This window comes from Tasmannia lanceolata, unplaced genomic scaffold (assembly GCF_043159265.1).
Source record: "Tasmannia lanceolata isolate RefF3 unplaced genomic scaffold, GAP_Taslan_0.1 ptg000006l, whole genome shotgun sequence".
NCBI lineage: Eukaryota > Viridiplantae > Streptophyta > Magnoliopsida > Canellales > Winteraceae > Tasmannia > Tasmannia lanceolata.
The window spans coordinates 43,741,526-43,762,782 of record NW_027518683.1 but is presented as its reverse complement, the minus strand read 5'-3'; the positions used below and the strand labels follow the sequence as shown (position 1 = coordinate 43,762,782).

The window sequence follows — 21,257 nt, the reverse complement described above, 5'->3', positions numbered from 1 at the left end:
TAGTGGAGACTCTCCATCCTTCACTCCTCTTCTTCTTCCTCTCATCTAACCCTAATCTCATTTCTAACACTAGTTATTGAAAAAGCAATAGAAACAGTGTTTAAAAATGCGGATGCGGCGCGGAACGCGAACAAAGAAAATCCTAGTCGACTCGGCGCGAACGCAGCCAAGAATGCGGTTGACGCAGCTAAGTACTCGGTTAACGCAGTCATAATTCGGGAGAGTCAAAGAAGTTTTTATTAACTCTATAGGGCAAAACACGGAACGCGGATGCGGCGCAACGCAGTAAGTGGCCAAGGTAAAAGGGAGTCGACGCGGATGAGGGGGAGTTTTAAAACTATGGATAGAGATGCATGATGCTCTATCAGAGTAACTATGAAAACAGCTTCTCATTTGGAATGTGATTCATAAATTATGATCAATTTAATAACATTTAATCACATCCACATGACACTCAAGTTGTAATTTCTTAAATTGAAAGGAAAAAATGGTTTTCCTTCAAAAGCTACTGTAGTTGAGCATATTGTAGGCCCAATAAGTGGCATATTTGCCAATTAGAACTTTTAGGATTTTTATTTTCATATCATTTTATTTCTAGAATTTTTATTTCCATGTTTTAGTTTTGAGGGCTTTTATTTTCCATGTCATGTTATTTCCAAGTTATTTCAATGGCCTATATAAGGTCCTCATGTATTACGGTTTTTAGAATTTGATGATGAATTGATGAATTGTGAACAAGATTCTCCCCTATCCTTTCTCCCCTTTTCCCCTCTGTCTTCTATTTCTCCCTCCCTGGATCACAACAAGTTTGATATCGAAGCAAAAGATCAAAGCTTTCTCTCTATAACCTTATCCTTCTTTCCTCTCCCTGAATCTCTCTCTTTCCCCTTGCCTTTCTTTCTCCCTCCTCATTTTCCTCTTTCTTCTTGTTTTTCTATCTCTCTCCATGTCTCTCTTTCTTTCTCCTTATCACAGCCCCCAACCATCCTCCCAAATCATTAACCCAAAACCCTTTTTCTCCTCCATCTAACCCAAAACCCTATTATATGTTAACTTGAAAATTATTTGAAGACCCTTTAAACTTTAACTTCCCATCACCACCTAACAGCACCATACCCTAACCCTAGCCCAAAAGGACCCCATCCTCTTCCCAAAATCCTAACCCTAGCCCAAAAGTACAATCTAACTCATTTCTCATCAACACCACCACCACCAACCCCTTCTCCATTAACAGAGCCACCGACCCCCTTCAAACCCTCACCCCAACAAATCTCTCCCATCTCCACCCCAACAGATCTCTCCCATCTCCACCCCAAAAGGATTTAGTAAAATTATTGTTTCAAAGTTATTTCCCAACACATTTACGACTACAGTGAAGTCATTACATATCAATCTCCAGAAAAATTATAGTTCCAGAAAGAGTAAAGTTCATACCAATTTCAGTATAGGAAAGGGTAGGGATTCCCCATATAGTTCAGCATTTTATCTTGTTATTATTCTTTTCTTTTTTGAGAATTATCTTGTTATTGTTCTTTGTCGTTCCTCAATTATCCTATCCAACAAAGATATTCCATTTCAGAACTTCTTCACTCCCAAAATATGCATGTCGAGCACATTCAAAAAGTCTATCGAGGGGTGGGGTTTTTTTTAATTTATCAATTTTTTCATTTACTTGGTATTATTTCTGTACTATTACAACGGGAGTATATAGTGAGAATGTCTTAATATCAGAAGCAAATGAAAAGCTTGACCTGTCCCCCAACAACATGATGTAAACATGATACAATCCTTCATCCAAGGCCCTGCAATTTGCAGACAGCTAGTGTGAAAATCACTGTTCAAACATTTCTAACCATCTTGTTGAGAGAAAATACGTGAAATGTGCGGGTTTAAAGTTGTCATTGGATGAAGTTAAAGATGGTCTATGCCACTAAGGATGGGGCTGGCTGTTGACATTTGAAAGCAAGCTGAAACAAAAGGTGGTGTTGGTTTGGTGGGTACTGAGTAGTTATGAGCTGGTGTAGTAAGGTAGGTTGGAGGCTACACAATGGGCAATGGGGCGTAAAATTAACGCCGCTGGTTGTGCTGAAAAGAAGTGTTTGGGGACTGGTTTTGGAGGAGTTGGGGCTGGAGGTGAAAGAAAGAGGGTGCAGATGGAGGTTCGGATATGGGGGTTTGAAATCTCGGTTGTAGTGTTCTATTGAAGTTTCCAGAGGATAATCCCAACCGTCCGATCTATAGAAGTTTCCATAATGTAAGTCCCTCTCTAGATCTGAGGGTTAGAATCATGCTTTGGTAATGATTTTTCAAGCATAACCTATTTACATCGTGGCCCATCAAATGGGTGGTTACCTATAGTGTGGACTGTACAGACCATTTTTGAAAAATACGGGGTGAATACATGCTAAAATGTGGTGAATTTATCACTCGTTTTTCTTTGAAACAAAGTGATGGCCAATCACAGTCAAGGCCAACAATGACATTTAATTTTTGGGTCCTTCAAACGGGATATTTACCGAAAATCAGACCGTTGATCTTTAATACCATTATGATGTGATCCACTATGATCATTGACCGTTGATCTTTAATACCATTATGATGTGATCCACTATGATCATTGCCCCACGGCCCTCACATGGCATGCTTTTAATTAGGGAAGTGATATATCCGCCCCTTTGATCACCAGGAACACCCCTGTCAGTGTTTTCGGCAATCAAGGGCAAAGGCATTGAATTCTTCTGACAAAAGTACAACATCCCCTCTTTAGTCATCGATACACTGGCAGGGGTGTGCCTGGTGATCAAAAGGGACCCCCGACGGCTGGCTAAAGTTTTCCCACCATTTGAGACCTCTCTCTCTCTCTCTCCTCTCACACACACACAGGAGGAACAGTTGGTTGGCCCAACAGAAACTGTTGGTGGAATGGTGGGCCCATCTTTGAACAACGTAGGCCCCGCCCATACCACACCATAGGATAATCCAAACCGTCCATTTGATGGGCCATAAATGTAAATAGGTTGCGTTCCAAAATATTATTTCCATAGGCTAATCCTAGCCCTCCGATCTAAATAGAAACTACATCTTATGCAACCTCTATAGATTGTAGGGTTGTGCTCTTCCTACAGAAATGATTTTTGGGGCACAACCTATTTACATTGTGGTCCATCAAATGGACGGCTCGGATCATCCTATGGTCTGGACGGTACACTTCATTTTCAAAAATATGGATGGGGCCTAAATTGTTACGAACCACACCATAGGATGATCCAAACCATGGATGGCTTGGATCATCCTATGTTGTGGACGGTACGCTTCAATTTGAAAAATATCGGTGGGGCCTACGATTGGGCCTTCATGTTAGTGTAAGACCAAATCTATAGGATTATCCAAACCATAGACGGCTTGGATCATCCTATGTTGTGGAATGGCCTTAATGTTACTGTACGACCACAGGATGATCCAAACCATTCATTTGATGGGCCAACCCTTTTGGGGGCACAACCCATTTACGTTATGACCCATCAAATGGAAGGCTCGGATCATCCTATGGTCTGGACGGTACACTTCATTTTCAAAAATATGGGTGGGGCCTAAATTGGGCCTTAATGTTACTGTACGAACCACACCATAGGATGATCCAAACCATGGACGGCTTGGATCATCCTATGTTGTGGACGGTACGCTTCAATTTGAGAAAATATCAGTGGGGCCTACTATTGGGCCTTAATGTTACTGTACGACCAACTCCATAGGATTATCCAAACCATGGACGGCTTGGATCGTCCTATGTTGTGGACAGGCCTTAATGTTACTTTACGACCAACTCTATAGAATGACCCAAACCATTCATTTGATGGGCCACAATGTAAATAGGTTGTGCCCCAAAAATCATTTCCATAGGATGATCACAACCCTACAATCTATAGAGGTTGCATATCGGAGGGCTAGGATCAGCCTATGGAAATGATATTTTGGGACGCAACCTATTTAGGTTTATGGCCCATCACATGGACGGTTTGGATTATCCTATGGTGTGGTATGGGCGGGGCCTACATTGTTCAAAGATGGGCCCACCATTCCACCAACAGTCATTTTTCTTTTTTTTTTCTTTTGATGGGCAAGCTGGGGTTAGGCGGACCTCTACCAGATATATTAAAAAATCAACAAAGATACAACATGGAAGCAGGAGAGCAAGCCCCCTCACATCTGTAGAGGAGGCAAACAAAAGACCAAACAAGGTGGCCATGGGACACCAAAACAAGCAGATACAACACAACAAAATAGAAAAAACCGAACATCAACGATATAAGGAGACCAAAAGAACACAACACAGCCTATAGACTAGGCAGCCAAATACCAGCAGCACCAGAAACAACACAGCAAGCCAAATCTCAAGATTTCAAACCTCCCGGAATGAGCCCACGAAATGGGACCCGGATTCCAGGGAAAGATATCGAAATTGATTTTGGAGAGATGGATGGCAGCACGCAAGATAAGGTGGCCGAATGAGGGAAGCAGCTGATTTTCCTTTTTTATCCTTCTTGTTCTGAACTATGTTCCAAGGACTTTCAGGGGAATGGGGAGCTGATGGGGGATCATTATTGGAAGGGGTGAGGTCTGAATCTTGAAGGGCCAAAAATTTATTTTTATAGGATCTTTATAGAAGAGATCCGGATCCAATATCTATTCCTTTAGAAGATTCTTTGATGTTCATCCGAGACTGAGCATAGTCTGCATCCTCATTGATTTGAGGTTGAGCCTTGCTTTGATATGGGGCAGTAAAACCCACCTTATCAGGCTCTGTGCTAGGCTTTTTTACAACCCATTGACTCTTTTTGAACTGACTAGCTTGAGGGCATCTCTGAGGGCAAATCAGGGGGCAATTATCAGTCGGTGGAGTGACTGATAATTGGGCCCACCAACTGTTCCTGTTGGGTGTGTGGAGAGAGAGACAGGTCAAATGGTGGGAAAGTGACATATACGTTAAATCCTAACGTTTAACGTTAGCCAGCCGTCAAGGGGGGAAATAGCCTACAGGTAGGGGTGGCAATGGTTCGGTTTCGGCTCGGTTTGACCCCCAAACCGAACCGAACCGAACCGAACCATCCTACACTCCAAACCGAAACCGAACCGAACCGAACCGAAATTTTGAATGGCCAACCGAACCAAACCGAACTGATTTGAGAATTTCGGTTTCGGTTTCTTTCGGGGTGTAAAATAATTGGCCCCTTTCCATTAAAAACATGAGGTGAAAATGGAGGGCCCACCCTATTAATGGATTTGGTTGGCATGGATGGTAATCACCTTATGAAAACATGGGTTTTGGTGGAAATGGTGAGCCCACTGATGGTATAAAATGATGGGCCCCATCATACGCATGGGTTTATATTGGGCCCTACCATATAGAAAACATGAGATGTAAAATGTGGGCCCTACTTTTAGTGTTTCGGTTCGGCAAGGGTTCAAACCTAAACCGAATCGAACCGAACCCAAACCGAACCGAAATTTGAATCAGTTTGATTTACCCAAACCGAAACCGAATTATCGGTTCGGTTTCGGCCCGGTTCGGCTAATTTTGCCAGGCCTACCTACAGGGGGAATATCAGTGCCCTTTTTAATTCATGTAAAGAATTTTCTGGGTGGAACAATAAATGAGGCATCATAGATGAAGGGCTGAATTATCCGATTGTCGTTGTCCAGACTTAACTTTCCACCGACAAATCTGACTAACCCGCGTGGGCTTCACTACTTTTGTTGCAGACTTACAGGAGCTTTGATTAAAGTAGATGCTTCTTCTCTCTCTCTCTCCATTCATTATTTTCTCCATTGGTTCGTTCTTACTGCTCACTTTTGATAAAAGTTTTTGCTTCTTTTGGATTTTCTTCATTTGGAAATAGCACAAATATTTGTAATCCCTCTTCTTGATGCATTGTATTGGCAGTCGGTATATGTTAGCAGAAGGAATACACATGCGCCCCACTTAATAATTAATATTTTTCAATGGGAAATGTTATCCGCACGACTGTATTTTGATGATGGCACTCATCTCTTTATTAAGAGTACGGTATGGCCCGTACCATAGGATGATCCAAACCGTCCATTAGATGGGCCACAGCCTAAATAGGTTGTGCCCCAAAAATCATTTCCATAGGTTCATCTCAACCCTCCGATGTATACAGGGTTACGGTCAACCCTCTATCATTCAGATCGGAGGGTAAGGATCAACCTATGGAAATGATTTTTGGGGCACAACCTATTTAGGCTGTGGCTCATCTAATGGACGGTTGGATCATCCTATGGTGCGGGCCATACGGTACTTTTAATAAAGTGAGAGTGCCATCATCAAAATACAGTAGTGCTAATAACATTTCCCTTTTCAATATATTATACAAAATAGGCATATTACATATTAGAGATCCAATATATATATATATATATATATATATATATATATATATATATATATATATATATATATATATATATATATATATGTTTGAGTTTTCGTGAAAATACACAAGTAATAAAAGTATAATGGATCTCACCAATGTGAATTATATCTAAACCTTTCATTTGTTAGCTGTTTGGATCAACCCATAGTGTGGACTGTACAGTCCATTTTTTTAAAACACGGGGTGAATCCATCCTAAGATGTGGTGAATTTGTCATTAGTTTTTCTGTGAAACAAGTGATGGCGAATCACTGTCAAGGCCAACTAATTTTTGGGTCATTCAAACGGATATTTACTTAAAATCGAGACCATTGATATTTTACACCATTACGATGTGATCGACTTGATAGTTGCCCCCACATGGCATGCTTTTAATTAATGTAAAGACTTTTGTAGGTGGAACACTAAATGAGGCATACAGATGTAGGGCTGAGATTATCCATCCAGAACTTTCTACCGACAAAATTGACTAACGCGCGTGGGCTTCATTACTTTTGATTAAACTTGATTCTTCTTCTTCTCTCTCTCAGTGCTCTCTCTCTCTCTCTCTCTCTAACTGTAGACAAACATTGGTTCGTTCTTGGGATTTTCTTGTTTCCTTAGAGCAGAAAGTATGGCAGAAATGGTGCAAATGTTTGTATCCTCTGTTCTTGGTGCACTGTTTGGCAATCTGACGGAATCGGCAATAGAAGAAATGAAATCAATATGGGGTGTTGGTGTTGAGGAGGAGGTGGAAAAGTTAGAGAGTCAAGTGAAATTAATTCAAGGCGTGATTGAAGATGCTGAGGAAAAGCAATTTCACTCTAAGGCTGTTGGAAGTTGGCTTCGAGAACTCAAGAATATCGCCTACGACGCTAATGACATATTGGACGAGGTTGCTTCGGAAGCTCAATCAAGCAAGAGACAGAAGGTAGGGGCTTTCCGGTACATCTCCTCTATTTTCCAGAACGAACGTGACATAGCACGTGAGATAAGGGAGATTAGTGGAAGGTTAGATGTGATTCTAAAGGGAGGACGTGACCTCCATCTCGAAATTAGAGGAGATGGAGGGAGGGGTTCCCAAATCGAGCAGGAGCGACGAAAAACTAGCTCTTTGGTAGACGAATCTGATGTGATTGGTAGACAAGTCGACAAAGACAAAATCATACAATTGTTGGTATCAGATGATGATGATGATAAATTGTACTCTGTTATTCCCATAGTTGGCATGGGTGGGGTTGGGAAGACTACTCTTGCTCAATTCGTCTACAACGATCACAGGGTCAAGACACAGTTTGGGCTCAGAGTGTGGGCTTGTGTGTCTGATGATTTTAATGTTTTGAGAATAACAAATGCACTTGTTGAATCTGCAAGTGGAAGCAACTGTGATCTCTCAAACCTGGATGCCGCACAGCGTTGTCTCGAAAAGAAACTCAACGGTAAGAAAATTTTAATTGTTCTCGATGACGTGTGGGGTGAAAATCAAATTCATACTCATTGGGACACTCTACGAGTTCCCTTTGGAGTTGGAGCGAAAGGAAGTAAAATTATCATTACTACACGAGATGAAAGGGTTGCAAGGATGTTGGGCACAATTCCTTCCCACCATTTGAAGGTTTTACCAGATGCTGATTGTTGGGAATTGTTTACTCGGCGTGCTTTTGCGGGAGGGATTTCAAATGCCTTTCCGGAACTGGAGGAAATCGGTAGGCAAATTGTGAAGAAATGCAAAGGCCTGCCTTTGGCAGTAAAGACATTGGGGGGAATCTTGTCTTATAAAAGGACTGTGAGCGAGTGGGAAAGGATTTTGACAAGCGAAATATGGAAGGATGATGATAACAAAATTTTGCCAGCTTTGAGATTGAGCTATTGTCACCTGCCACCCAATCAAAAGCATTGTTTTGCCTATTGTGCCAAATTTCCTAAAGATCATCGGTTTGACAAAGATGTGTTGGTCCGACAATGGATGGCTACAGGCTTCATTCAAACCAAAGGAACCACACTCCTAGAAGATATTGGTGGGGAGATATTTGATGATTTATTACTAAAGTCTTTCTTTCAACGTATTCGCGAAGGCGCCTCTCCGAATATTTCAATAAATGTGATGCATGATTTAATGCATGATCTAGCAGAATCTGTCTCAGGGGATGAATGTTGTAGAATGGAAGACGGTATACCACGAAGCATCCCTGAAATGGCACGTCATTTATCATGGATTGACGTCGAAGAGGGTTCAATGTCTTTGGAGGCCTTGAGCAAATTTAAGAGATTGCGCACTTTACAACTGAGGGCTCCATCTTCCATTGACAACCAGATTCTCAATGATGCATTCATGGAGTTGAGATGCCTGCGTGTATTGGATTTGAGTTGGTCTAATTTCGACAAGTTGCCGGATTCGATTGGCCTTTTGAAACATCTACGCTACCTTGACCTCTCTAGCACGAAGATAGAGAGGCTGCCTGAATCAGTAACAAGTCTCTGTAATTTGCAAATGTTACATCTGCAATTTTGCGAGAATCTTAAAGGGTTACCCGATTCGATTGGCCATTTGAAACATCTACGCTACCTTGACCTCTCTAGCACGAAGATAGAGAGGCTGCCTGAATCAGTAACTAGTCTCTGCAATTTGCAAATGTTAGATCTGAGATTTTGCAGGAATCTTAAAGGGTTACCCGATTCGATTGGCCATTTGAAACATCTACGCCACCTTAACCTCTATTACACGGAGATAGATGGGCTGCCTGAATCAGTAACTAGTCTCTGCAATTTGCAAACGTTAGATCTGAATATTTGCAATAATCTTAAAGGGTTACCCGATTCGATTGGCCATTTGAAACATCTACGACACCTTTACCTCTCTAGCACGAAGATAGATGGGCTGCCTGAATCAGTAACTAGTCTTTGTAATTTGCAAACGCTAGTTCTGGAATCTTGCCGGGATGTTAAAGGGCTACCCAATGGTCAGGGGCGATGCCAGAAATTTTGCACTAAGGGGGGCAAAAATTATAGTAATTTTTTTATCTATCTTAAAATTAAGATAGAAAAAATTTCTATCTGAAATTTTGCACGGGGGGCAAAAATTATAGTAAATTTTGCACAAAAAAGGGAGATAAAAATGGTAAAATTAAAATTTTAAACTTATTTTCTATCTTAGGGATGATTGGAAAGGGGGGCATATTTTTTTTAAAAAAGGGTAAAGATAAAAAAATATTAAAACATGAAAGTATATTTTTTTTTTTCCAAAAAGTTAAGGGGGGCAATTGCCCCCCTTTCCTCTCATGTGGCATCGCCCCTGCCAATGGTATCACGAATCTAGTTAATCTACGGCATATTGTTGTAGATTCGATTCCTTTGCCAGGAATTGGAAAATTAACTTCGCTCCAAACATTGCCGTATTTCAAGGTGTGCAAAGAGAGTGGTTGTCAGATAGGAGAGTTGAATAACCTGAGTAACATTAAAGGAAGACTTGAAATTTCGGGTCTCGAGCATGTGCAAAACATAGAGGAGGCTAAAGAAGCCAATTTGAAAGATAAGAAATACCTTAATCAGTTGAGATTGCAATGGGCCCTATATGGCAGTTCACAAGATGGAATAGTCAATAACGATGGGGTATTGGAAGGCCTCCAACCCCATGCCAACCTCAAAGAATTAAAAATAGAATCCTATGGCGGTGTCAGTTTTCCAAGTTGGATGTCACATCTCTCCAATCTGACTTCCATTACCGTTATGGATTGTAGAAATTGCGAACATCCCTTTCCTCTTGATTGCCAGCTACCTTCTCTTTGTGAGCTCACCTTACAGAACTGCCCCAAGCTGCAGGTGTTGCCCACTGACCTTCCTGCCGTCACAAAGTTAAATATAGATGGTTGCAGAGAATTGAGTGCCCTTCCGAGGCTCCCATCTATTTGTGACTTATTACTCATTAGTTGTGGCGTGAAGATGCTATTAAGCTTGACAACGCCTTGCCCTATCTCTCTTCAAAGGTTAATCATAGGAACGTGTCATCAGTTGGAGTGCTTTCTCGAGAAGGTCTCTTTGCAAGATCTAACCTCTCTCCAACATTTGCATATCTCTGACTGCCCACGACTAAAGTCCTTCGGATATGGAGAGGGGGGGCTTCCCACCACGCTCAAATCTCTAAGAATTGTCGGATGTCCTAATCTCAAGTCCATGCCTACTCGGCTGGAAAACCTCACCTCCCTTGTAGAGTTATCCATTGCTACTCAACTCCCGCTTTTCTCAAAAGAGTCAGCACTGCCCATGACAATTCAAGACCTTCAAATATTTTCATGTGACAATCTCATGTCCTTGCCCAAGGGGATGCAAAGCCTCACCTCTCTCAAAAAATTGGTAATCCGTGAATGTCCTCAACTCCATTCCTTGTTTCCAGATGATGAAAATAATGACTATGGGCTGCCCACCACGCTCAATACTCTAGAAATCTTCACTTGTCCTAATATCAAATCCTTGACCAAGGGGATGCAAAGCCTCACCTCTTTCACAAAATTGGTAGTTCATGAATGTCCTCAACTCCATTCCTTGTTTCTAGATGATGAAAAGAATGACCCTAGGCTGCCCACCACGCTCACTGCTCTAGTAATCTCCGCTTTTTTTAATCTCAAGTCCTTGCCCAAGTGGATGCAAAGCCTACCCTGCCTCAAAGAATTGGGAATCGGAAACTGTCCTCAATTATTTGCTGATGATGAAAATAATGACCATGGGCTACCCACCACGCTCAATATTCTACAAATCTATACTTGCAAGTCCTTGCCCAAAGGGATGCAAAGCCTCACCTCTCTCACAAATTTGAGAATCGTTAATTGTCCTCAACTCTTTTCGTTGTTCCCTGATGATAACAACAATGAGTATGGACTGCCCGCCACTCTCGTCCATCTTTTCGTCGACCGTTGCGAAAATCTCAAGTCCTTGCCCAAGGGGCTACCCACCACGCTCAATATCCTAGAAATCTCTTCTTGTCCAAATCTCAAGTCCTTACCCAATGGGATGCAAAACCTCACATCCCTTAAGTATTTACATATTAGTTACTGTCCTGAAATATCATCCTTGCCAGAAGATGGCCTCCCCACTTCACTTATACATTTGGCTATTATCCGATGTCCTAAATTAAAGGAATCATGTCAAGAGAACGACGGCCAAGATTGGCCCAAGATACAACACATCCCCTATATTGAGTATTGACTGCAGATAATCGTCATCTAGACAAAGGTGCGTCCTCTTTCCCCGTTTAAACATTTTGTACCATTGCATTATTATTATTATTATTATTTTAATCTTCATGATTTTAAGAAAAATTAAAGAAACTAAACCAAGTACGGTCCTTCTGTACAAAACATGGCAGATGTAGAAACATGAACGGAGGATTTTAAGAATCAGAGCGAGAGCTGAATCGATGGAATTCGGTGGTGGAATGAGATTCTAGAATGTAGATGGGATTAAAGGATAGATTGTTGGAACTCTACCTTGCAGTTGCCATCCACAACCATGACAGGTAAACAAAGATGAGTATTTTTTTCATTTTCATTAACACAAAATTGGAGCACGTCTCTGTCTGCTTTTTTTGTATGATTCTTCATGGTTTTTTTTTTTTTTCGGTAATATTCCAAAGATTTACTATTTAACTCTGGAATCATTAAAAATGCTCTCTTTTTTAAGTAAGTTTTAGAAAAATAAGAATTGGGATTCTAAACAGTACCGTGTTGGATTGTATATGCTCTCTGTTTTAGAACTAAGGAAATTAGACATAAGGGAGCCAAATAAAAGGCATAATATCAGAGGGGTCAAGGGTTTGTTGGAAATGACAGAAGGGGGTCAAAATTTGGATTTCGAAATTTCGAATGACGAGAATGCCCCTCTGGCAGAAACAGTGAAATGACTTAGAAAAAATTAAAAAAAAAACATTTACGTTTTCCCTCCTCTCTCTTCCCTCTTCTCTCCTCTCGTCTCTGTTAAATTTATTTCGTCCTCTCCTCCCTCCGGCGATCTCTACGGCAAGCACACCGGCGATCTCGACGGCGATCTCGACCAAGGTGAAGTACGTATCAAATCTCGCATTTGAAGGAAACCCTACCTGGTACGTCGTTTCCTTCCCTTCCTTTATTCAATCTCATTTTTATTTATTTTTGAAGAGGAAAATCAGGTTGAGAGAGATGCAAAAGGGGGGGGAAATCCTTTTTCATGCTATATGTTTTTTATTTTTTTCAGTTCATATACATGTCAGTTACTGCATTTCCTCCTACAGAGTAAAATAGTTGTAAATGCTTTTAAATGTTGTTTGTTGCTGCTAGGGTTTTATGTTTTACATTAATTTGTGAAATGGAGAAACGTTCTGCTGTTTATTTATTGTAGGGTTTTATTTTGTACATTAATTTGTGAAATGGAGAGATGGGATTTCATTTCATACATGCGTATCCACGTACAGAGTAAAATAGAGTTGCATGCTACGGTATTTGTTGATGCTAGGGTTTAATTTTTTACGTTAATTTGTGGAATGGAGAAATGCGATTTTGTTTCATTTACATATGTTAATGCTAGGCTTTTAATTTTACAATTTGTGGAGTGGAGAAATGGGATTTCAAAATCACCTTCTTGAAAACCATGTAGAGCTCCCCTATATTGGCCTTGAAAACCCTCTTTTGGTACTAGTAGCTGGAAACCCTTTTCTGTGAACTTGGGGACCATGTTAGGCAGTTGATGGCCCCTCTATGGCGACTTCTTCTAGGTACTAATAACCCCTTTTTTGTAGCTGAAAACCCATGACTTTCAACTTGACGACCATCTTCTGGATTTGATGGACCCTCCAAGGGTACTTCTTCTACCCCATTTGAGGGCCCATAATCCCTTCTCTAATACCATGCATAGCTCCCCTCTATTGCCCTTGAGAAGCCCCCCTTAGGTACTAATAACCCCCTTTTTTGTAGCTGAAAACCCATGACTTTCAACTTCAGGACTTTCTTCTGGATTTGATGGACCCTCCAAGGGTACTTCTTCTACCCCATTTGAGTGCCCATAATCCCTTCTCTAATACCATGCATAGCTCCCCTCGGTTGCCCTTGAGAAGCCCCCCTTAGGTACTAATAACCCCTTCTTTGTAGCTGAAAACCCATGCCTTTCACCTTGAGGACCTTCTTCTGGATTTGATGGACCCTCTGAGGGTACTTCTCCTACCCCATTTGAGTGCCCATAATCCCTTCTCTAATACCATCCATAGGTCCCCTCTATTGCCCTTAAGAAGCCCCCCTTACGTACTAATAACCCCTTTTTTGTAGCTGAAAACCCATGACTTTCATGGACCCCCCAAGGGTAGTTCTTCTACCCCATTTGAGGGCCCATAATCCCTTCTCTAATACCATGCATAGTTCCCCTCTATTGCCCTTGAGAAGCCCCCTTACGTACTAATAACCCCTTTTTTGTAGCTGAAAACCCATGACTTTCAACTTCAGGACTATCTTCTGGATTTGATGGACCCTCCAAGGGTAATTCTTCTACCCCATTTGAGTGCCCATAATCCCTTCTCTAATACCATGCATAGCTCCCCTCGGTTGCCCTTGAGAAGCCCCCCTTAGGTACTAATAACCCCTTTTTTGTAGCTGAAAACCCATGACTTTCAACTTCAGGACTTTCTTCTGGATTTGATGGACCCTCCAAGGGTACTTCTTCTACCCCATTTGAGTGCCCATAATCTCTTCTCTAATACCATGCATAGCTCCCCTCGGTTGCCCTTGAGAAGCCCCCCTTAGGTACTAATAACCCCTTCTTTGTAGCTGAAAACCCATGCCTTTCACCTTGAGGACCTTCTTCTGGATTTGATGGACCCTCTGAGGGTACTTCTCCTACCCCATTTGAGTGCCCATAATCCCTTCTCTAATACCATCCATAGGTCCCCTCTATTGCCCTTGAGAAGCCCCCCTTACGTACTAATAACCCCTTTTTTGTAGCTGAAAACCCATGACTTTCATGGACCCTCCAAGGGTACTTCTTCTACCCCATTTGAGGGCCCATAATCCCTTCTCTAATACCATGCATAGCTCCCCTTAGGTACTAATAACCCCTTCTTTGTAGCTGAAAACCCATGATTTTGAACTTCAGGACCATCTTCTGGATTTGATGGACCCTCCAAGGGTACTTCTTCTACCCCATTTGAGGGCGCATAATCCCTTCTCTAATACCATCCATAGGTCCCCTCTATTGCCCTTGAGAAGCCCCCCTTAGGTACTAATAACCCCTTCTTTGTAGCTGAAAACCCATGCCTTTGAACTTCAGGACCTTCTTCTGGATTTGATTGACCCTCCGAGGGTACTTCTTCTACCCCATTTGAGGGCCCATAATCCCTTCTCTAATACCATGCATAGCTCCCCTCTATTGCCCTTGAGAAGCCCCCCTTACGTACTAATAACCCCTTTTTTGTAGCTGAAAACCCATGACTTTCAACTTCAGGACTATCTTCTGGATTTGATGGACCCTCCAAGGGTACTTCTTCTACCCCATTTGAGTGCCCATAATCCCTTCTCTAATACCATGCATAGCTCGCCTCGGTTGCCCTTGAGAAGCCCCCCTTAGGTACTAATAACCCCTTCTTTGTAACTGAAAACCCATGCCTTTCAACTTGAGCACCATCTTTGGATTTGCTGCACCCTCCAAGGGTACTTCTCGTACCCCATTTGAGGGCCCATAATCCCTTCTCTAATACCATCCATAGGTCCCCTCTGTTGCCGTTGAGAAGCCCCCCTTAGGTACTAATAACCCCTTCTTTGTAGCTGAAAACCCATGCCTTTCAACTTGAGCACCATCTTTGGATTTGCTGCACCCTCCAAGGGTACTTCTCCTACCCCATTTGAGTGCCCATAATCCCTTCTCTAATACCATCCATAGGTCCCCTTTGTTGGCCTTGAGAAGCCCCCCTTAGGTACTAATAACCCCTTCTTTGTAGCTGAAAACCCATGCCTTTCACCTTGAGGACCTTCTTCTGGATTTGGTGGACCATCCGAGGGTACTTCTCCTACCCCATTTGAGGGCCCATAATCCCTTCTCTAATACCATCCATAGGTCCCCTCTATTGCCCTTGAGAAGCCCCCCTTAGGTACTAATAACCCCTTCTTTGTAGCTGAAAACCCATGCCTTTGAACTTCAGGACCTTCTTCTGGATTTGATGGACCCTCCGAGGGTACTTCTTCTACCCCATTTGAGGGCCCATAATCCCTTCTCTAATACCATGCATAGCTCCCCACTGTTGCCCTTGAGAAGCCTCTCTTAGGTACTAATAACCCCTTTTTTGTAGCTGAAAACCCATGCCTTTGAACTTCAGGTCCTTCTTTTGGATTTGATGGACCCTCCGAGGGTACTTCTTCTACCCCATTTGAGGGCCCATAATCCCTTCTCTAATACCATCCATAGCTCCCCTCGGTTGCGCTTGAGAAGCCCCCCTTAGGTACTAATAACCCCTTTTTTGTAGCTGAAAACCCATGACTTTCAACTTCAGGACTTTCTTCTGGATTTGATGGACCCTCCAAGGGTACTTCTTCTACCCCATTTGAGTGCCCATAATCCCTTCTCTAATATCATGCATAGCTCCCCTCGGTTGCCCTTGAGAAGCCCCCCTTACGTACTAATAACCCATTTTTTGTAGCTGAAATAGAGTTGATTTTCAACTTCAGGACCTTCTTCTGCATTTATGCTAGGTTTTATTTTTTACGTTAATTTTTGGAATGGAGAAATGCGATTTCATTTCATGTACATATCAGGTACCACATTTCCACCTACGGAGTAAAATAAATGCAAATGGTCGTGTGCTATTTGTTTATGCTAGGCTTTTATTTTTACAATATGTGGAGTGGAGAAATGGGTTTTCAAAAACACCTTCTTCAATACCATGTAGAGGGCACAATTTATAGTTGATGGGCCTTCTTTAATACCATGTGGAGACCCATGTTCATTGTTGAAGTAGTCATGGTTCACTTGTTTTATCTTCGATTTCATTTATTAAATTATTGGTCCAATGGTGGTCATTGAATTCCAATACCTAGTGCTTATCTGCTTTGTTTCTCAAAAGGTCTGATGCTATAAGTTTTTTTTTAAATGCATGTGAGCTAATACTCGCCTGATGCCCATGTGGATGAGAATTTTAACTGACCTCCTAATCTGTTTTGGGGGTTTGTCCTTGTTGTTGTGCTTTCAGAAAATTCATATAGAACACTGATGGTTGCACTTATTGGTTAGCTCTTTTATTTCTTCTTTGCTTTGCTTCATATCTAAGAAGCCAGACCTTAGAGGTTACAGACATGATACATATTTTCAGGTAAGTATGAGAATTGTAATAATTGTTGGTTTGCTTGGTAGCTTTTCTTCATAATAGTACTGATTGGGAATATGAGTTTATGCTATGGGTTGGATTTTATTGATTTTCTTGGTAATTTATTTTAGAGATGATGATGACGAGATTTTTAATGATTGTCAATATAACTGAGTTTTTGGGTTATGAATTGATCTCGGTGATTTTGATTTGGTTGTTCATTGTTATACAGTTTTTATCCGGTCAGGAGCCATTCAAAGCCTTGAAAGATGGTGATGCGAAAAAGTGATAGAGTGAAAGTAACAAAGCCTCCAAGAAGGACAGAAAGGAGTTTAGAAGGGGAGGAGACGAAAACTGCAGCTGTGAAGAAGAGAGGAACAGATGTAAGTGTGTATGTTGTTAATTGTATCAATGATAGTAAGTTAATTCATTTACGACATATATTTTGGCAATGTAATTTGTTTTGCAGGCTCCATACGTCCCAGCACGATGTTCTCCAGCTTCTTTCAAATCGGCAATGGACAGGATAAAGTTCAAGCCAGTCCATTTTCATGCCATAGAAAAGACTCCTTTCCGACATCTGTTTGGCATGGAGGACATTATCATGCACAAGCCTCTCATAAGAGCTATCCACGATAAGTGGACTCCCGGCACTAACACGTTCACGTTAGGGAGTATAAATGTCCCCTTCCTTCCAAGAGATGTGGCATTGGCATTAGGACTGCCACTTACTGGAGAGCGAATGGACGTGGTGAGGGTTCTGTCATTCGACAGGACAAAACCGCAACCTAAAGTGCCTGGCTGGCTATTTCCAGAGGCCAACGTCAAGGCATCGGTTATTGAGAATGAAATTACAGCATTAGTTAGAGAACGCAATAAAGTTTCGATAGAGAAGACAGTGAAATATGTTCTCCTACATCTTTTTGCCTCTGTCCTTTTCCCAAAAAGCGCACATCGAGCTGACGAGCTCTTCTGGCCCTACATCGACGATATAGGAAACATTGGCAACTATAACTGGGCGATGGCAGTGTATGACTGGCTCGTAGATTACCTAGACAGAGTCAGCAAGGGTGGCAGGTACCTTGGTGGCTGCTCGTTGGTAATTCAGGTAATTTGGACTCATGACATTTAATATTCTAACCGTGCTGTTTATAGTTTGATTAACATGGTGTTTCGTATGTATGCAGGTATGGTTATACGAGCATACCACATTTTGGATTCCCACCAATCCAACTGCTCGTCCACGTGTCCTTAAATGGGACTGGAAAGCAAACGAATCAAAGACATATCGATTAGTGGAGCAGAAGCAGATAAAGAAATCGGAGGTGAGATATGAAAAATTTGTTAACGTATATATCAATACTAGTATCTTGATAACTGACTATGTTTTCCAAAAATTCAGGTGGTGGTGACATTGAAAGTATCTCTGTTAGAGAAGTCACAGTACCTACAGGATGAGGTAATGCAGTCGAGCAGGACTATGTTGCGTACGTTATTTTATTTTACTTATTAATTTTTTAAATTTGATCATTGACTGTCATGTTTAAACATTAGGATGTTGATGAGACAATGGAAGTCGATAAGGAACAGTTGGAATCCGAGGGGATAGTTTTGGGAGTAGAAAGTGAAATGGAGAAAGGAAGTAGTGAAGATGAGTCGAAGCATATAAAATTTTTGGCGAGAGAGGGAGATGTAATTGATAGACAGTGGCAGATGATTACAGCAGCATGGGAAGAAATAAGAAAAAGAGAGGAAGATGTTGGAAAAAGAGAGGAAGATGTCAGAAAGAAAGAGGAGGATTTGAAAAAAGGATGGGAGCGTATGCGGAGAACAAATGAAGGGACTGGGGGAAGAATGGAGGGGGTTGAGGTGGAGGGGGTTGAGGAGGAGAGGAAGGGCGAAAATGCATCTCAAGGTGCACGATTATCTTCGCAGCTGTGCGAGGATTGGACGGATTTAGCTGACGTTGGATGTGACATGGATGCAGCCGCCACCCTAATAGATGTATCGGCTCAGAACCCCAGGTCACATGAAGAAATATTCGGCACCACAGACGGGGTGATCCTTAACCCTTTACAACGATTGTTCGAAATGGAGGTGACCAAGGAAGAGGCACCATCTACTGAAGTTGAGATGAAAGTGAGTGGTCTAAGGGATGAGATGGTGGATTCCGAATTAGGGAGCATTGTGAGGGGTGTGAAGATGGATGGAAGGAGTAGGAAACCTGGGAGAGCCAGAAAAAGCCCCTACTATTCAGGGAAGACCCGAAAGAGGAGGCAGAAGGAAGGGAAGAAACAGGGGGAGGACCCCAACATACCTAAACCACCGCCCAAGAAGAAAGGGGATGACGGGAAGATGCGTAAGGGAAGGAGAACAGCTCTGATAGAGAGACTTCTAAAGCATGATAAAAGGCAAGTAGATGCGAATTATATTATACCATGATTTAAGTTGATCAGAATTGAAAATTATTAACTAACAATTTAATACAATTTTGCAGTGATATCCTCATGGAAACGGATGATGTACACCTAATAGCTGAAGACCTACAACATCTATGGAATGTCAGACAATACCTGACTGGCACTGTAAGTGTCATTTTTTTATCATTAATTTCTACATTACTGTAGGGAATAATGTACATCTGACATTTACTTCTCTTCCTTGAAGATTGTCGATATATATGGGAAGCACGTGCAGTCCTCCAATGACGATGGGTTAGCAGATCCTACAATGGGGGGAATTGTCTTCGTTCCATCGGTGGTACATGTAAGTGTTATTTCTATCATCCCACATTGAGGTTTACATAAGATTTTATCTGTAGTATCCCATTGAATTCCTTTTTTTTATAGGGAACTCTTACTGCAGTAGGGACCGAAGTCACTGAGGTCCAGAGGGTAGAAAAGTGGAGGACAGCGAAGGACGCTCTGCACAGTAGACTTATAAACCACCACCTCGAAGCAGTAAAAATGGTACTATTACCATTATGTGAAGACAACCATTGGGTTCTCCTCATTGTCGATATGATCAACAAAATTTTCCACGAATGCAATTCCTGTAAAGGAATAGAGTTCCAGGAAAGAGCAGGATTGACCGTAAGTGGGTTAGCATCTTTAATGTTTTCCTACTTATAAATCTATACGTATAACACTTATGTTTCCTAAACCTGTCAATGTTAACCACTTGCAGGTTGTGTTGTTGAAGGAGTACTTAAAGGAAAGGGGCTGTGATATAGACCACTTTCAATATGCGCAGATGGAAAATTTCCCACAACAGGCCAATGGGTCAGTATATTAGTATATTTAAATGTTTATTTTTCTAGGCTATGATTTTGATTCGTTCAATACAACTGTTGTTATGCAGGTTCGACTGTGGTTTGTTCGTGCTTAAAGCGATCGACCATCTGTATGCAAATGATCCATTTACTTTCAGCAAGTCTGACATTCCCGCTTATCGGCTGCAGCTCTGCGAAAGATTCTTGCGCGGAGAGTTTGGGGACTGTGGTGATTTCCTTAAGGGGGATATATGACTGAAAAATGAAGAACCTCTCTTCAAGTTCTGATGGATGTTGTAAACATGGTGGACATTGATGGTCTTTCCAGTGAAGTTTTCTGTGTATTTGTAAGCAAAATGGGGTAAAATGGGCTACATTTATTTGTTGGGCGCATATGTGTAGGACAGAAAGCAGGGTGTAGAGACACAGAGGGAGGGTTTGTTTGTATCTCAGCATACTGACAACTATGTATTTGTAATGATAAATCAAGTTCTGTGAAGTGATGGTGGTTGTGGCATTGGGTTCATTGCGAAATATGGTAAAGGTCTTTGAAAATCATCAAATATTTGTTCATAAAGTTTTGGGGGAATTTATATTTCTATTGGATGGAAATATGATTTATTTGTAATTGTGGTTATTCTCTCTACTTTATATTTTCATCGTCATAGTTGGCAATGGGACCCCTGTTTTTTGTGCTTTTCCGGTTTTGTTTGGTTGGTTGAACTGTTGGGAAGAAAAAAATTCTTCCTCAAAGTTGTTCATAAATTGCACACTTAATTTCTTACAACACCCACCCTCTTCTTTCCAAATGGACTTTCCACCCCACACCATAGGATGATCCATAACGTCCATTTGATGGGCCACAATTTCAATAGTTTGTGTCGCAAAAGACAATTCATACAAAATAAAAATATAAAATAAATGGGTTAGCAGATCCTAAAGTGGAACCTCCAAGGATTCTCGGAATTCCGAGACAATGTCTCGGAACTCCGAGATTCGGTCCAGTATAATGTGAAAACAACCGTCTATTCTCGGAGCTCCGAGAAATTTTCTCGGAACTCCGAGATTCGTACCAGTAGCATAAAAAAAAACCTGTATATTCTCGGAGCTCCGAGAAATTTTCTCGGAACTCCGAGATTCGTTCCAGTAGCCTAAAAAAAAAACCTGTATATTCTCGGAGCTCCGAGAAAATTTCTCGGAACTCCGAGATTCGTTCCAGTAGCCTAAAAAAAAAACCTGTATATTCTCGG

The 21,257-nt window shown here is 41.6% G+C and overlaps 2 protein-coding genes across 3 annotated transcripts; both read left to right on the top strand.

The window, feature by feature from the left end:
- Positions 1-6,960: 6,960 nt before the first annotated feature.
- LOC143879037 (putative disease resistance protein RGA3) lies at positions 6,961-9,488 on the top strand. Its single transcript, XM_077381241.1, has one exon. It carries the CDS (start codon positions 7,065-7,067, stop codon positions 9,486-9,488), a length of 2,424 nt encoding a protein of 807 aa, XP_077237356.1. The 5' UTR covers positions 6,961-7,064.
- Positions 9,489-11,793: 2,305 nt separating this feature from the next.
- On the top strand, positions 11,794-20,670 carry LOC143880338 (uncharacterized). 2 transcript variants are annotated; one of them, XM_077383228.1, is made up of 11 exons: positions 11,794-11,939; positions 16,969-17,119; positions 17,206-17,844; positions 17,924-18,061; positions 18,139-18,195; positions 18,291-19,147; positions 19,234-19,321; positions 19,404-19,502; positions 19,586-19,828; positions 19,923-20,017; positions 20,097-20,669. In XM_077383228.1, exons 2-11 carry the CDS (start codon positions 17,006-17,008, stop codon positions 20,260-20,262), a joined length of 2,496 nt encoding a protein of 831 aa, XP_077239343.1. In that variant the 5' UTR covers positions 11,794-11,939; positions 16,969-17,005; the 3' UTR covers positions 20,263-20,669. The 2 variants fall into 2 exon arrangements, with proteins under 2 accessions (XP_077239343.1, XP_077239344.1); XM_077383229.1 differs by lacking the exon at positions 11,794-11,939 and adding an exon at positions 16,603-16,742 and having other exon boundaries at positions 20,097-20,670.
- The last annotated feature ends 587 nt before the right edge of the window (positions 20,671-21,257 follow it).

Coding starts and splice junctions, on each gene's coding strand:
- LOC143880338 (XM_077383229.1), top strand. CDS start 17,006: ATGGTGATGCGAAAAAGTGATAGAGTGAAAGTAACAAAGCCTCCAAGA. Junction 17,120..17,205: donor TGAAGAAGAGAGGAACAGAT/GTAAGTGTGTAT, acceptor TTTGTTTTGCAG/GCTCCATACGTCCCAGCACG. Junction 18,062..18,138: donor AGCAGATAAAGAAATCGGAG/GTGAGATATGAA, acceptor CCAAAAATTCAG/GTGGTGGTGACATTGAAAGT.
- LOC143879037 (XM_077381241.1), top strand. CDS start 7,065: ATGGCAGAAATGGTGCAAATGTTTGTATCCTCTGTTCTTGGTGCACTG.